The sequence below is a fragment of the Hyperoodon ampullatus genome (assembly GCF_949752795.1).
Source record: "Hyperoodon ampullatus genome assembly, chromosome: 16".
Classification (NCBI taxonomy): domain Eukaryota; kingdom Metazoa; phylum Chordata; class Mammalia; order Artiodactyla; family Ziphiidae; genus Hyperoodon; species Hyperoodon ampullatus.
In genome coordinates, this window is record NC_136929.1 from 56,279,774 (window position 1) to 56,296,812 (window position 17,039).

The 17,039-nt window shown below is 37.2% G+C and overlaps 1 protein-coding gene across 1 annotated transcript in view; it reads right to left on the reverse strand.

Moving 5' to 3' along the window:
* Positions 1-1,299: 1,299 nt before the first annotated feature.
* Positions 1,300-17,039, reverse strand: part of NUFIP1 (nuclear FMR1 interacting protein 1) — a gene marked incomplete at its 5' end in the record, with an annotated part of 40,361 nt that continues 24,621 nt past the window's right edge. The window contains 3 exons of the mRNA XM_079722057.1: positions 1,300-1,602; positions 2,938-3,170; positions 11,832-11,948. Of these exons, the coding sequence (XP_079578183.1) occupies positions 1,486-1,602; positions 2,938-3,170; positions 11,832-11,948 (467 nt within the window). The 3' untranslated portion in view covers positions 1,300-1,485. The remainder of the gene's footprint in view (positions 1,603-2,937; positions 3,171-11,831; positions 11,949-17,039) is intronic.

The following is a 17,039-nucleotide window of genomic DNA, read 5'->3' on the forward strand; positions in this document are numbered from 1 at the left end:
TAATTTTCCAAAATATGGGGCTCACTGGAGGAATAGAGTAAAGCAAAATAAAAAGGTCTGTATGGTGGTTACCAGGTTGGGAAACACTGACTTCAGTATGAATCTTAATCTCAGGTCTGTGATGTCACGGTGTTTCGTGCCTGGTGTTTCAGGATTTGGGATGGCATCTTACATATGTAGAGGAAAAAGAGGGCAGAGACCTGCTACCAGCTTTCTTGCCTTATTTCTTGAAGGCAAGATTCATGGATTTCAATAATAACAATGTCAGATAAAATTAATTTTCCAACTACAACAAGAGACTAATTTATAAAACTCCAGTTCCTTTGGCTGTACGTCAAAAGAGTAGAGTTCTAGCACTAGCTAGCACAAATGACTAGAACATAAGACCAGAACCTCTGGTACTATAGGAGATAAAAAGATCTTAGCAGCTATTTATTTAAAACATTTTTAGAAGGTTCAATTACTATCTTTATAGGACAAATTTTAATTATTTAAAACTCAGGTACCATGATTTCACAAACGACTGTTTATGCTATAAGAAACTAACTGAACCTCATCAAGTACTATACTTTACATACTTTTTCAAAGGAAAAATTTTTTAAAAGGTCCAATTCTGAACCATACCAAAAAGAAGCACTTCAACTGAATTGAAACACACACAGAGGGCATATCTGTAATGTTTCAAATGATCAATATTTGAGCTACTTAAATGCCAATAGGTGAATTTCAACATGTCCTTTGAAATAAACAGTGAAAATTAAAATTTCAAGACCATCTCATTGTATTAATGTGCTCCGGTTTATTTTTAAAATATTCCCCTTTGCTGAAGTTAAAGAATGACTCTTCCTCTCCCGTATTAAAAACAAAATGACTGTATTTCTCTCCCCAACCTATAGCTCTGCTCAGCTGAATTAAAAAAATTTTTAATTTTTTTCTTTACCACTAAACCAGTACCTTCAATTCTTAACTGGCCCAAGGGCAGACTTCCTTACATGACAGCAATAAACACAAATAAAAAGTAGAATTCTGGGGCTTCCCTGGTGGCGCAGTGGTTGAGAGTCCGCCTGCCGATGCAGGGGACACGGGTTCACGCCCCGGTCCGGGAAGATCCCACATGCCGTGGAGCGGCTGGGTCTGTGAGCCATGGCCGCTGAGCCTGTGCGTCCGGAGCCTGTGCTCCGCAAGAGGAGAGGCCACAACAGTGAGAGGCCCGCGTAACAAAAAAAAAAAAAAAAAAAAAAAAAAAGTAGAATTCTGCCAGCAAATATTATGTATGATCCCAACAATACAGACACAGTCTTAAAAATCAGTTATGTATTTATTTGTATAGAGTCAAAGGAAAGACTTGAAAATCCTACATAATAGCCCATGAGGCTTACAATTTAATTACTAATCCAGTTTAAAAAAAAGAAAAGGTTTTCCTCCACAAACTTGAAGATGTTACTATTTTACAGCTTCAGATATGTGTGCTAAAACACCAGACACCTATTCATCTTTAGTTTTTGCAGAAGTAGTATTAAGTCCAAAAAAGTCTTTTTTGATGATGTACCGAACACACTGCAAAATCACGTTTCTTTCATGTCGAATGTCTGGAGCTAAAAGCTAAAAAATGATAAATAAAAAGATTAGCTGGTAAATAAAATATATCCAAGAAACACCATCTAAAATAGCATGTGTGCCTTCTCTATATAAAGAACACAGAACAATAAAGATGTGTATTATATTTACTATTTTACTAAAAACACAATGCAAGAATATTTCCTTTTAACCAAAACTATCTAGCTTTAAGCACAAATGTTCACATTTGAGGTCCTCTCTAGGACTATCCAGCAAAGGACAGGAAAAATAGGTTTAAAAGTCTATAATTCTTTAAATCTAAAAATCATGTCAAACAGGATCCTCCCAAACCCAAATCTATAAACAGTATAGAAAGTGGTAAGGAGATATGGTAAATATAGTAATAATGAAACTAGCAGTAAAAAATCCTAACTCTGCTGGTCTTTCAGAACTTCCCATTTTTGTGTTTACTGTAATTGAAAGAAAGCTGAAAATCCCTGGTATCTAGAATACATAACCAAAGAATTATATGTGATTCGCCAAAAAGATTTAATGTAATTACTCATTTTACTTCTGATGTCATTAATGTAGTTCAGAAACACCCACACAGGACCTTTCAGTAGAAAGATGATTTAATATACCACTTATAAGGTAAACAATTAAAAATGCAATTTACTTTATATAGCACCAAAATTTACAAAACAGAGTACATTTCAGATCAATTTTATTAAGAAGCAACTGTGTCTACATGTATTACAACATGTCATAGAGTGTAGTCACAGAACAACTTCAGCTACAGCAGAAGCATATATCTGACCAGGCAAAATCAGACTTTGCACAGAATGCCAACAGATAGTTTTACAATTCCACTGAAAATTTCAGAGTATTTCTATCACTCTTAGATATGAAAGTCTTGGATCTTTGAACAGCTTCATGTCCATCACTTAGAATCAAAAGAGGCATTGCTTCTTTACAATTTGAAGAAAGATCATAAATTTTTGAGCACATCATGCTGAGAATAAAGCCAATAATGCACAGAATAAACATAAAACCCTTTCTCTCCCTTCAGCCTGCACTGTATTTAGCTGTGCTTTCAACAGGAAAACTTGAAAGAGGTCAGTACACTTCAATACATATTTCTTTACCAACCACTTAAACCTAGATTCCTTTATTTTAAGCAGTTTTGAAAATTGTAATTATTCTACATTTACCAAATATCAGCTATATTTCAAATGCAGCTTCAGAATTAAGATACATAGATAACTCTTCAAGGAGCATATGTCTCTGGTAACCTTAAAATACACACACACAAGCCCAGGAGCTCTATCTTCAAGACACGAGAAGAACACAAAGATCAGAACATAAAGAAAAATCACTTACCATTTCCAGGAGATATGGATGGTGTGCTCTTGGTTCAAATAATGTTTGATAATTACGATAATTTTTTTTCCTCTTAGGATTTGTGTTTTTAAAACTTTTCTTTCGGCTCTCATACTTGGCTTCAGAGAAATTTCTAACAGTTGCTTTAACATCTTGACTTGGTTTCTTAGGAGTACTGCTATGAAGAACCTGGTCTTCTGCCAGAATGTCTGCTTCAGTCTTGATGGGAGCTTCTAAATGTGATGAAAAATAAACACAAAAATAAAAAACAAATTAAAAAACAGGGAAAACTTCCAAAGATAACAAAAAAACCCCATAACATTCCCCTTCCCCAGCCATAATACTGGCTACTTACTAGTTAAAACTGAGCATGTACAATGTATTATACAAAATTTTTCAAATTGTGAGCTATGACTGCCAATAATTGAGATTACCACAAAGAACTACAGAAAATGATCCCTATGAAAGAAATAATACCAGATGGAAACTTGGATCTACACAAAGGAATGAAGAGTGCCAGAAAGTCAATATGTGGATAAGTACAAAAGACCTTTTTTCTCACTTGAAAAAAATTTTAAAGATAATTGACTATTTAAAGCAAAAATAATAATAACAATGTATGTGGGGTTTATAGCATCTATAGAATTAAAATCTAAGATAACAATAGCACAAAGGAAGGGAAGAGGAAAATCTAATATATTGCTGTAAAATTCTTAAATTACAGGAATACTTCATTTTACTGTGCTTCGATTTAATGTTCTTCACAGATAGAGCATTCTGTACAAATTGAAGGTTTGTGGCAACATTGAGCAAGTCTATCAGCACCATTTTTTCAACATCATTTGCTCACTTCATGTCTCTCTGTCACATTTTGGTGATTCAATATTTCAAACTTCATGTCTCTGTGTCACATTTTGGTGATTCAATATTTCAAACTTTCACTGTTATTAAATTTGTTATAGTCATCTGTAATCAGTGATCTTTGATGTTACTATTGTAATTGTTTTGGGTCACCACAAACCATGCCCATATAAGACAATAAACTTAATTCATAAATATGTATGTTCTGACTGCTTCACCTACCTTTCTCTCATCTCTCTCCTTCTCCGCAGGCCTCCCTATTCCCTGAGACATAATACTGAAATTACGCCAGTTAATAACCGTGCTACAATGGCCTCTGAGTGTTCAAGTGAAAGGAAGTGTCTCATGTTTTTCACTTTAAGTTAAAAGCTGAGACAGGCCAGAAGCTAGGCCTCTTGTACCAGTTAGCCAAGTTGTGAAAGCAAAGGAAAAGTTTTTGAAGGAAATTAAGTGTTACTCCAGTGAACACATAAATGATAAGGAAGGGAAACAGCCTTATTGCTGATATGCAGAAAGCTGTAGTGGTCTGGACAGAAGATCAAACCAGCCACAACATTCCCTTAAGGCAAAAGCCTATAATCCAGAGCAAGGCCCTAACTCTCTTCAATTCTTTGAAGGCTGAGAGAAGTGAGGAAGCTGCAGAAGAAAGGTCTGAAACTAACAGAGATTTAAAAGAAGCCGTCATCCTGACATAAAAGTGCGAGGTGAAGCAGCAAGTGCTGATGTAAAGCTGCAGCAAATTATCCAGAAGACCTAGCTAAGACAATGAACAAAGGCGACTACACTAAACAACAGAGTTTCTATGTAGACGAAACAGCCTTGTATTGGAAGAAGATGCCATCTATAATTTTCATAGCTAGAGAGGAGAAGACAATGCTTGCCTTTAAAGCTTCAAAGGACAAGCTGACTCTCTTGTAAGGGGCTAATGCAGCTGGTGACTTAAAGTTGAAGCCTATGCTCCTTTACCACTCTGACTATCCTAGAGTCCTTAAGAATTATGCTGAATCTACTCTGCCTGTTCTCTATAAATGCAACAATGAAGCCTGGATGACACAGCACATGTTTATGACATGGTTTACTGAATATATCAAGCCTCTTGATGAGACCTACTGCTCAGAAAAAGATTCCTTTCAAAATATGACTGCTCACTCCTGGTCACCTAGGAGCTCTGATGGAGATGTACCAGGAGATTCATGTTGTTTTCATGCCTGCTAACACAACATCCATTCTGCAGCCCATGGACAAGGAGTAATTTTGACTTTCAAGTCTTATTATTTAAGTACATTTTGAAAGACTATAGCTGCCATAGATTAGTGATTCCTCCTATGGCTCTGGGCAAAGTCAATTGAAAACCTTCTAGAAAGGATTTACCATTGTAGATGTCAGTAAGAACATTCATGATTCATGGGAAGAGGTCAAAATAGCAACATTAACAGGAATTTGGAAGAAGTTGACTACAACCCTCATGGATGACTTTGAGGGGTTTAAGACTTCAGTGGAGGAAGTAACTGCAGATGTGGTAGAAATAGCAAAAGGGTCAGAATTAAAAATAAAGCCTGATGTGTGACTGAATTGTTATAATCTCATGATAGAACTTTCACAGGTGAGGAGCTGCTTCTTAGAGATGACCAAAGAAAGTGACTTCTCGAGATGAAATCTACCCCTGGTGAAGACTGTTGAATGACAACAAAAGATTTAGAATATTACATAAACTTAGTTGATAAAGCAACAGCAGGTTTTCTAAGGAATGACTTCAATTCTGAAAGAAGTTCTACTGTGAATAAGATGCTATCAAAGAGCGCTGCATGATACAAGAGACACTGTTCATAAAAGGAAGAGTCAACTGATACAACAAACATCACTGGTGTCTTATTTTAAGAAACTGCCACGGCCACCCCAGCCTTCAGCACCCACCATCCTGAGCAGTCAGCAGCCACCAACATCAAGGCAAGACCCTCCCCCAACAAAAAGATTATGACTCACTGAAGGCTCAGATGATGGTTAGCATTTTTCAGCAATAAAGTATTTTTCAATTAAGGTAAGTACACTGTTTTTTTTTAAAGACATAATGCTATTGCACACTTAACAGTCTACAGTATGGTGTAAACATAACTTTGATATGCACAGGGAACCAAAAAATCTGTATGACTTGCTTTATTGCAGTGGTCTGGAACAGAACCCACAATATCTCTGAGGTATGACTCTATATATGCAGTGCTATAGTATCATTTGAAAGTATATTTGATAAGTTAAAGTTGTATCCTATAAACTGTAGACCAACTCCTAAAAAATAAAACAAAGAGATACACCTAATAAACAGATAAACCAAAAACAGATGAGACAAATAGAAACAAATATCGATAATTACAACATTGATTATAATTATTTGTTTAAATACCCCACTTAAAAGGTTAGGTGGTATACAACCCAGCAATCCCACTACTGGGCGTATACCCTGAGAAAACTATAAATGAAAAAGAGTCATGTACCACAATGTTCATTGCAGCTCTATTTACAATAGCCAGGACATGGAAGCAACCTAAGTGTCCATCAGTGGATGAATGGATAAAGAAGATGTGGCACATATATACAGTGGAATATTGCTCAGCCATAAAAAGAAATGAAACTGAGTTATTTGTAGTGAGGTGGATGGACCTAGAGTCTGTCATACAGAGTGAAGTAAGTCAGAAAGAGAAAAATAAATACCGTATGCTAACACATATATATGGAATCTAAAAAAAAAAATGGTTCTGAAGAACCTAGGGGAAGGACAGGAGTAAAGACACAGACGTAGAGAATGGACTTGAGGACATGGGGAAGGGGAATGGTAAGTTGGGACGAAGTTAAGAGTGGCACTGACATATATACACTACCAAATGTAAAACAGATAGCTAGTGGGAAGCAGCCGCATAGCACAGGGAGATCAGCTCGCTGCTTTGTGACCACCTAGAGGGGTGGGATAGGGAGGGTGGGAGGGAGATGCAAGACGGAGGGGAATATGGGGATATATGTATACGTATAGCTGATTCACTTTGTTATACAGCAGAAACTAACACAACATTGTAAAGCAATTATACTCCAATAAAGATGTTTAAAAAAAAAAAGGTTAGCTGGTCAGACTGGTAAACAACAACAAGACCAACTACATAATGTCTACAAGAAACCAACCTTAAATTGCAGGCAGTCCTTGTTTTGCGCAGTTTGAACTGAGATTAAGCCTCAGGAACAATGCAAGGTAAGGACTGCATATATAAAGTCAAAGGTTGAAAGTAAAAGGATAGAAGAAGATACTGTGTATACAGCAATCATAAATTTGGAATGGCTATATCAATATCAGACAAAGGAGACCTCAGAACAGGGACTATCGACAGTGATAAAGAGAGACAGTTCATAATGATAAAGAAGTCAATTTGTCAAGAAGACAAAACAGTAACACCTAAAAACAGAGTTTCAGTATACATGCAGCAAAAGCTCACAGAACTGAAAGGAGAAATAGACAAATCCATTATTAAGGTTGGAGACTTGAATACTCTTCTCTCAGTAACTGAAGAACAATGAGACAGAAGATGAGCAGGGATATGAAAGACCTGAGTACCATTAACAACCAATTCAAACTGACAACACTCGACCCAACACACAGTCTTGTCAAGTTCACATAAACATTCACCTTGTGTTGGGGTATAAAACGAATCTCAATAAATTGAAAAACTGAAAGCATACAGAATATGTTCTCTGACCATAACAGAAGTAAATAAAATCAATAACAGAAAACTATCTTTAAAAACCCTCCAAAAATTGGAGCTGAACAACAGACTTCTAAATAACCAGAGTTAAAGGATATATCACAAGAGAAATTAAAAAATATTTTGAAATAAATAAAAACAAAATGTGTCAAATTTGCGGGATGCAGCTAAAGCAATGCATGGAGGCTAATGTATAGCTCTGAATGCTTACATTAGAAATGAAAAAATCTAAAATCACTTATCTAAGTTTCTACTGTAATGAGGTAGAAAGTGAGGAGGAAAGAAAGAGCGAAAGTGTGAAAATCAATTAGAAATAGACAACAGGAAAAAATCAACAAAGCCAGAAGGCAGTTCCTTGAAAAGATTTATAAAATTAATAAACACCTAGCAAGATGATCTGATCAAGAAAAAAGGGGGGAAAACCCCAATTGATAGTATAAGGAATCAAAGAAGGAACATCACTATAAATCTTACATATGTCACAAGAAAATATCACCAACAACTTTATGTCAATAAATTTGACAATTGGTCAAACTGAAACAAATTCTTTTGAAAAATACAAATTACCAAAATTGGCTCAAGGAAAAAGTGGAAAATCTGAATAGTGCCATACCTATTAAGGAAATTTGATTAATTTAGAATCTTCCCCCAGAGAAAATACCAGGTACAGATGGCTTCACTACTGAATCCTACAAACAAGAAAAAATTGCAGCAATTCTACACAAACCCTTAAAAGAGGAGGAGGAAACAGATCCCAACTCATCCCACATCCAGACAAAGCCTATAAGAGAAGAAAAACACAGACTAATATTCCTCAAGAACACGGATGCAAAAATCCTTAATAAAATATTGGCAAATCAAATCCAGTAATGTATTAAACAGGTAATACACCAAGACCGAGTAGACTTTACCCCAGGAATACAGGGTTGGTTTGACATTTGAAAATCAACCGGTGTATTTCACCATATATTGAGGAAAAAAAACAACAACAACCATACAATCAGTTGAAAATTCACAAGTATTAAGATAGGAATTCTCTCCTCTCAGCCCCAAATGGTTTTTCTCTATTTTTGATTACCATGAATTATAGGCTGATGTGATATAAAGAGTTCTATTCTAGAAGTCGGGAACTGAGTTCAATTGCCTGGACAAGAGTGTAACAGGCTAATCATATGCCTCAAAACTCTCAACATTCAAGCATTACATAGGACTGAATGTGGAAATTACATTTGAAAGGAAGTACAGGGTAAGTGTTAGAAGCACAGACTCTGTTACAAACTGTTAGGTTCAAGTTCTAGATCCAAGACTTCCTAGCTGTGTGACCTTGGAGCAGCTACTTATCTCTGCCTAAATTTCCTCATAAGTAATGGCACCTACTTCATGAGGTTACTGCAATAATTAAATGAGTAAAGCACATTAAACAGTGCCCGAAACAGAGTAAGCACTATATAAGAATTTGCCCTGATAGTGATTTTAATGTGCCTTCAAACTAATGGGGAAAAGAGGAAAAGAAGAGAAATATAACCATAAAACAATGGAGCTAAGAATTCACAAGTGGTTTGCAGAGTTCAAAACTATGGGAATAATAATTAAAGGTAAAAAAGAAAAACTAGGGCACTGTTTTCTATTATTCCCTTTCCCTTCAAGTATTGCTCTCCCAATCCAGGAATAAAAATGTCAAATGAATCGGAGCCTATATTGTCAATTCCCTGCTAAGGAATGAGGAACTAAGACCATTTATATGTTTCTGAGGTTCACAACATTTTCCGGCTTAGCATCATATTTTAATGTAATATTTATCAATCCAAATAGATTTAAAACATAGCCACTGAGTTTTTTCAAACCTAAATCACTCTTTTTTGTTCGTGGCCTTTTGAATCAATTTTCAGTAAGTATGGAGGTCCCTCAATCATAGTCAAACCTGTTTGAAGAAACAAAACAATTTTGGCGAGTTGCAAAACTGTGCTTAACTTCTTTCTCACATGGCGCAAACAAAAACAAAAAACTAACATGCAAGACCCAGGATAGATAAAACGTCTGGAAATACTGCTCACTGAAATTTTCTTTCCTATCTATATCTTAATGATTCTGACAGCCCCAGAACCAAGTATATAGCCTCTTCTTTTGCTCAGTCTTTCTGGAAGGACTCTTTCCTGGTTTAAAATTCATTCGGGAAAAGCACTATTCATGTTTAAGATCCTCTACACACTTCTATGTTAATTCTTAAGTTAAGACAGGTCTTAAACATGAAAATACGGTCATTAAAATCTGTGAGAAAGAATCAGACTGCTTCTCTCCATTTAGAAGCCACTTAAATAAGCAGCCTTCTAGGCGCTACTTCATGGTTCAGAGAACGCTCACTTTATTTCCTTGGTTTATTTATTCTGAAGTCCCTCTGTGTCAATATCCTATCCTATCCTATAGTCCAGAATTAACACTGAAAGCTAGAAATTTGCTAGTGACCTGGATGGCTTAATAAAGCTGAATTCAAATTACATAAAATAATTCTTAAGGCTTAGGAATGTGAAGCAACGACTTTTTCCTTAAGGCAGGACATTTTAGACAATTAGTCAAAATGAATTCATACAAAATCAAATATATCTTTTAACAGACAACATCTTCTGTTATGTACTAGAAAAGAAAAGCTATGCATTACTGTGCAGGAAGAAAGCAAATGCCACGCAAAGAAAGACTGTAATGGAAGGCAATATAGTTGGCTTCTTTAGACATTTAAGTCCCTAAACCTAAGCTTTACATCAGCTTTGCCATATACTAGCTTTGCAAACCTACCCTCTCGAAGCTTAAGAGTCTATAAAATGGAGGGTTGAAACCTCAAAGATCCCTTTCAGTTTCCTTTCTTCCTTCTAATTTAAAAAATAGTGGCAGCCTCAAAATGAAGACATGAGTATAAAATGTTTTATCTTAGGAATGAGAGAAGAAAGCATTAGTACAGCTTGTTTTTATGGGATTCAGTAATCTGGTAATAGCTCTCTTTGCTATCACCTGTCATAAATACAAATGATAAGCAGGAAATGTAATACGTGTTTAAAGAATAACTTCATCTTCATATCAGTATAATGGAAACAAGAGTAAAGAAATAAATACTGTTTTTCTTAAGATTAAAAAAAAAATAAGAAGAGGCAACCATCTGCTAAGGAATACTCTGATAAAGCCAAAGTAGTTTATATTTCAAAATTCAACTAGCTTTTAGCCAGCTACCATAGTATAAGGAAAAAAGGAAAAAAAAATTCCTGTTATAGATAGATCTAAGCCTTAACTTTCGTATTAAAGCCCAACCCTTCCTTCAACATCTCAACTACACAAACATTGGTTTTCTCTAGCCTAGCCAACATTAAAAGTCCTGCCATCTTCATCCAATTACATTCAAACCTTCCCTTCATCCTACATATTCACTTTTAAGACCCTCTATTCTTGAGTACAGCCCCTACTGTGATTACATATCTGAGACACACACTCATGAATTCTCTCATGGTTGGTTGGTGAAGCCTAGATAAAATGACCATGCAGAGTCAGGTATACAGGCACAATAGGACACATGCTTATTCACTAAACAAATGCTGGATTACTGATATGAACCTTGGGTTAAGAACTGCCATACTGCCAAGCCTACTTGCAGCTCTTTTAAGTGGCCCTAAAAGAGACGCTAGTGATTGAGCTGGTTTATTATCATCTTTAAAGGTTAACACACGTATCCTGAACAACGTTAACTTCTCAGAAAGACTATCTAAAGGACTCCGTGTCTCTCAACCTTTAAAGTACATACACAGGCGAATGCAACGCAAGTATAGGGTTACTGTACCTAGATAATTTAGGTAAATGAGCTCTATAAAGAGCAATGCTCCATATACATGTAAGGAATGTTATTATCCTCTTTGTCACAAAGGACCTCGCTCCACCTACTAAAGGTGCAAAACATGTTAAGACAAGGGTTCTTGAGAGTAGAGAGAAGTAATTAACCTTCTTCACTATATCTTTTAAAATTTTCTTTAATTTCACTAGTGGATATTATCTCTTCCCCTTCCTATTCTTTCATTATTGTTTGCCCTTTTCTCCTAGAGGAGCAATACATTTCCCCATTTCTCCCACTTCATTTCATCCCATGTTAACTTCTGAATCAAATGAAGAAGGAACTGGAGGATCAAAGAATGTGCATGACACAACTTGTCCTCAGATACATACACATGAAAGGATGCTACTGATGCGTAGTGTACATCAAAGGCAAAAAGCAATGAAACAAACGTAACTGTAACAACTGAGGCCATGACTTACCTTCTGGCTCACTCTCGGACCCCGAGAGGCTGCCATAGCTGCTCATTAGGGAGCACAGGGCTGGTGTCACTTCCTTAGGTATGACAGCACTTTGTGGTTTCTCCTCTTTATCAGACTCTGGAATAGAAAGACCGAAGAGTAAAACTGTACACCAAAAATATCTACAACCATAAAAAAGAAAGCTGACAGCCCCCCACTCCCTCATGTGTTAGTGAAAAGAAAGTAATTTCTGATCATTTCCTCCATCTTCCCAAAAATGAAATCCAGCAGACTCAAAAAATTTCCCCTTGGTTTAAATTTTTATGGTCAGATAAGCTATCTGCCCCAAAGAGAAAACAGAGGGGCAAATGGAAGCTATACACGACTCAGTTTCTTACCATGCTTCACAGGTTATGGAACTTGGGCCTTCTCTAAATTAACTAGACAGTCTTTGTTATTATTTTATTTTATTTAGGCTATTAATTAATTTTATTAAGGTAGCAGGAAGGCCATAAATTTATTTGACTTCACTGGATTAGGATCACAGACTCTGAAAATTAGATTTAGAATAAATAAAATATAAAATATCCACTCTTTTTGTTGTTTTTAAGACTGGGTTAGAGGGCACATATAACGTTTCAACCATTCTATAGCTAAAGGCACAAAGAGTTACGCTGAACTGAATCTGCCCCAAATTTTTATTATTTAGAACTTCTAAGAATTTAAGTAAACAAGCCAACTATGAGAATTTACCAAGTACTAAGAGCCTGCCAAAGGTAAAGTGTTTGATCAGAGCCCAGCAAGCTTAGCTATAGCCCCCGGACACCACCTATTATGTTTAGTTTTGGCAGCTCTCAAAATGTATTACATCTATTCTAAACAAGTCAGTAACGCCTGACTGAAGAATGAAGACAGTAAGTAACCTGTCTGTGTAATGAACCAACTCAACCCACAACCAATATGAAATGTTTCAAGACAGTACTTAACGTTTACCAAGTCAGTCCAAGGGAAACCAAAACATGCCAGGAGGAAACAGGAGGAAACTTATGTGAGTATGGAATTACCACCTTCTGGTGGATGAAGTTAAATCCTCTCTCCTCCACCAACCCACACTGCCCAGCAGCAGCCCCTCCAAAAACTGCTCCTTGTCGATTTTTAGCTAACTTATTACCTTTTCTCCTGAATTAATAAAGGGCGAGGAAAATATGCAGTTTTATATATATATATATATATATATATATACACACATATGTTACTAGTAGATAAAACAGAATCTGCAACAATATTAGTATAGACACTGGTCATCTCATTGTTTGAATGATGATGTACCAAAGTGTAGTATTTCCTTTTAAGACCCAAAGAGAAGCACCAAAAAGTACAATACAGTTGACTATATAATGCTCTTTAAAAGCATGAGCTCATTTAATCCTTATGAAGTATCATCTTCACTATTTTTTTTTTTTTTTTTGGTTGCACTGGGTCTTTGTTGCTGCGCGTGGGCTTTCTTTAGTTGTGGTGAGCTGGGGCTACTCTTTGTTGCAGTGGGTGGGCTTCTCATCACGGTGGCTTCTCTTGTTGCAAAGCACGGGCTCTCGGAGAGTGGGCTTCCGTAGTCGTGGCTCGCAGGCTCCAGAGCGTAGGCTCAGTAGTGTGGCACACGGGCTGAGTTGCTCCATGGCATGTGGGATCTTCCCGGACCAGAGTTCGAACCTGTGTCCCCAGCCTTGGCAGGCAGATTCTTAACCAGTGCACCACCAGGGAAGCCCCGCCTTCACTATTAATTACAGGTGATGAAACCAAAATTCAGAGAATCTGAACTGGATGATCCTTCAGGTAACAAATCTATAGAACACATGGGTCAAGTTTAAATTCTGGCTATCTGATTCCAAATCCCAATTCTTAACTAGTGGGCTAGAATATCTCCTACAGATATATAAAGTCCTCTTCTTAAAATTAAGTCATCTTACCAAAATGTCTCTCTGGTCAAGAATGTTAATAAATGTCTTCCAGCTATAGCCCATTTCTCTGTTCCCGTTCACAGCAAAACCCCAAATAACTATTTATATAATTCACCAGGGAATACCCAGGCCTGAAATTTCCTACAGTTATCTGACAGGCTCCAGAATCTACTCCAATCTGTCTTTCAGGCCCACCACACCAGTGAACCTTTTTCTTCCAAGTGCACTGGATTCCTCTGTGTTGCCAAAGAGGAATACTTGTTGGTGCTCATCTTATTTAACTTAGTGACGACATCTGACAGTCCAACTGACCCTTGAACAACACAGGCTTGAAGTTCATGGGTCCACTTATGCACAGATATCTTTCGATAGTAAATACTATTGAAACTGATCTGCAGTTGGTTGAATCCATGGATTCGGAACTGTGGATACAGAAGAACTGCATTACATGGAAGGCAAACTACAGGTTACACTTGAATTTTCGACCATGTGGAGGGCTGGTGCCCCTAACCTCCCAAACTGTTCAAGGGCCAACTGTAGTCATGTTTTACTTTTAAAAACATTTCCTTCACTTGGCTTCCAGAAACCTTTCACTTGGCTCTCCTTTCCCAGTCTCCCTACTAAATTCTCTTCATTGACCAACTTCAAAACTCTTGAATGTCCCTGGGTCCCATCCTCAGCAACCTTTTCTCTTTATGCCTCCTCCTCCTCCTCCTCTTATGATCTCATTTTATCTCAAAGTACTATCTAGGTGCTGGTAAATCACAAATATATACCTCCAGCCTTCAATTATCCCCTAAACTCCAGAATAACCTAACTGCTATTCAACATCTCTACTTGGGTATCAAACAGGCATCTCAAAGGTTAACATGTCCAAAAACAAGCACTTGATTTCTCCTCCAAACATGCCTGCCAGTAGTCTCCATCTCAATAAACGCCAGCTCTTCTACATGGTTACGCCAAAACCTAGCAATCACCCTTGACTCTTTTTTTTTTTATTAGTTTCTGCTTTATAACAAAGTGAATCAGTCATACATATACATCTGTTCCCACATCCCTTCCCTCATGCATCTCCCTCCCTCCCACCCTCCCCATCCCACCCCTCCAGGCGGTCACAAAGCACCGAGCTGATCTCCCTGTGCTCTGCGGCTGCTTCCCACTAGCTATCTACCTTACGTTTGGTACTGTATATATGTCCATGCCTCTCTTTCGCTTTGTCACAGCTTACCCTTCCCCCTCCCCATATCCTCAAGTCCATTCTCAAGTAGGTCTGTGTCTTTATTCCCGTTTTACCCCTAGGTTCTTCATGACATTTTTTTTTTAAATTCCATATATATGTGTTAGCATACGGTATTTGTCTTTCTCTTTCTGACTTACTTCACTCTGTATGACAGACTCTAGGTCTATCCACCTCATTACAAATAGCTCAGTTTCGTTTCTTTTTATGGCTGAGTAATATTCCATTGTATATATGTGCCACATCTTCTTTATCCATTCATCTGATGATGGACACTTAGGTTGTTTCCAGCTCCGGGCTATTGTGAATAGAGCTGCAATGAACATTTTGGTACACGTCTCTTTTTGAATTATGGTTTTCTCAGGGTATATGCCTAGTAGTGGGATTGCTGGATCCTATGGAGAACAGTATGGAGGTTCCTTAAAAAACTAAAAATAGAACTACCCTTGACTCTTCTCTTTTTCACATACCATATCCAATCTAGCAACAAGTACAGTCAGCTCTATTTTGAAAATATATCCAGAATCATACTCCTCCTCATCACTTCACTTCTATAACCCCAGTCCCAGTCAACATTTCCTACCTGGACAGTTCTAGCGGCCTCCTGAAAGGACACCCTGATATGACCCGCCCACCTCTGCAGTCCATTCTCCACCTTAACACATCACATCACCTCTCTGCTCAACCTCGGAGTAAAGTCCAAAGTCCTTTGCTGCCTACAAGACCCTACTTGATCTGATCCTTCACCACTTTCTTCCTGGCTTACTCCACTCCAACCTTGCTGTTCCCTGAATACACAAAGCACGCTCTCACCATGGGGTGTTCACACTTGTTGCTTTCTCTGCTTGGAAAACTCTCCCCTCAGGTCTCAGCCCCTAATTTTACTCAGATTTCTTAATGTCGCCTTATCATACAGATGCCGTTGCTGATTATATAAAATAGCACACCCCTTTCTCCAACTGCCATTCTCTATCCTTTTCCTTAGCTTTACTCATTGTTATGAAGGATATCAACCCCTATTTACTGCAGCTGCCCCAAGCAGAACATAAGGTACAGGAAAGAAGGGGTTTGGCTTTGTTCAGTATTGTATCCTCAGAGCCTAGAACAGTACATAAGTGCTCAAGAAATAGTTGAAGAACAAACTCTTGCATGAATGAGTTAAGGACAAGTTCAAAAAGGCTAACTGGTACAGAATGATAGAGTTATGCCGAGGTGGTGCCACAAAAGAAACCTGATTTTGTCTGGATTCAGAGCTTATTCTTTGTTCTTTTCAATAAAATGATTCCATTTTTCTTAAAAAATCACATACATGTGTATAAGAAAAATATTGAAGGATATAAAACAAAACGTGAGCAGTGGCTGTCTGTAAGTAGGTTGTTTTTTATTTTGCTTTTCAATTTTTTCCTCACATTTTCTGCATTATTTTTGTAATCAGAAATGAATAGAAGAAGAAAACATAGGAAAATAAAACCTGGAGGAAAGTGTTTCCTCACAATTCAAGAAGTGGACCACACAGCTTTAACTGGCCTACATATCATACCTTTCCTGCCTCCCTTTTTTTCTAAACTTTATATTTTGAAACAATTTTAGATTCACAAGTGTTGCAAAGATAGTACCAAGAATTTCCATATACCCTTCACCTAGCTTCCCCTAATATTAACATCTTACAAACCACAGTACATTTACCATAGCTAACAAATTAACATTGGAATAGTACTACTACCTAAACTACAGACTGTAATGTAATTTCACCAGTTTTTCCACTAATGTCCTTTTTCTCTTCTAGGATTCAATCCACCATATCACATCACATTCAATCACCATGACTCCTTGATCTGTGTCTTCTCCAAACCTGTGACAATTTCTCAGTATTTCCTTGCCTTTCATGAACTTGACTGTTTTAAAGACTACGGTCAGTTATTGTAGAATATCTATCCCTCAGCTGGGTCTGTCTGATGTTTTCTAATGATTAGACTGAGGCTGTGGATTTGAGGTAGTGACCTTCTCATCATATATCAGGGGGTACATCTCAAC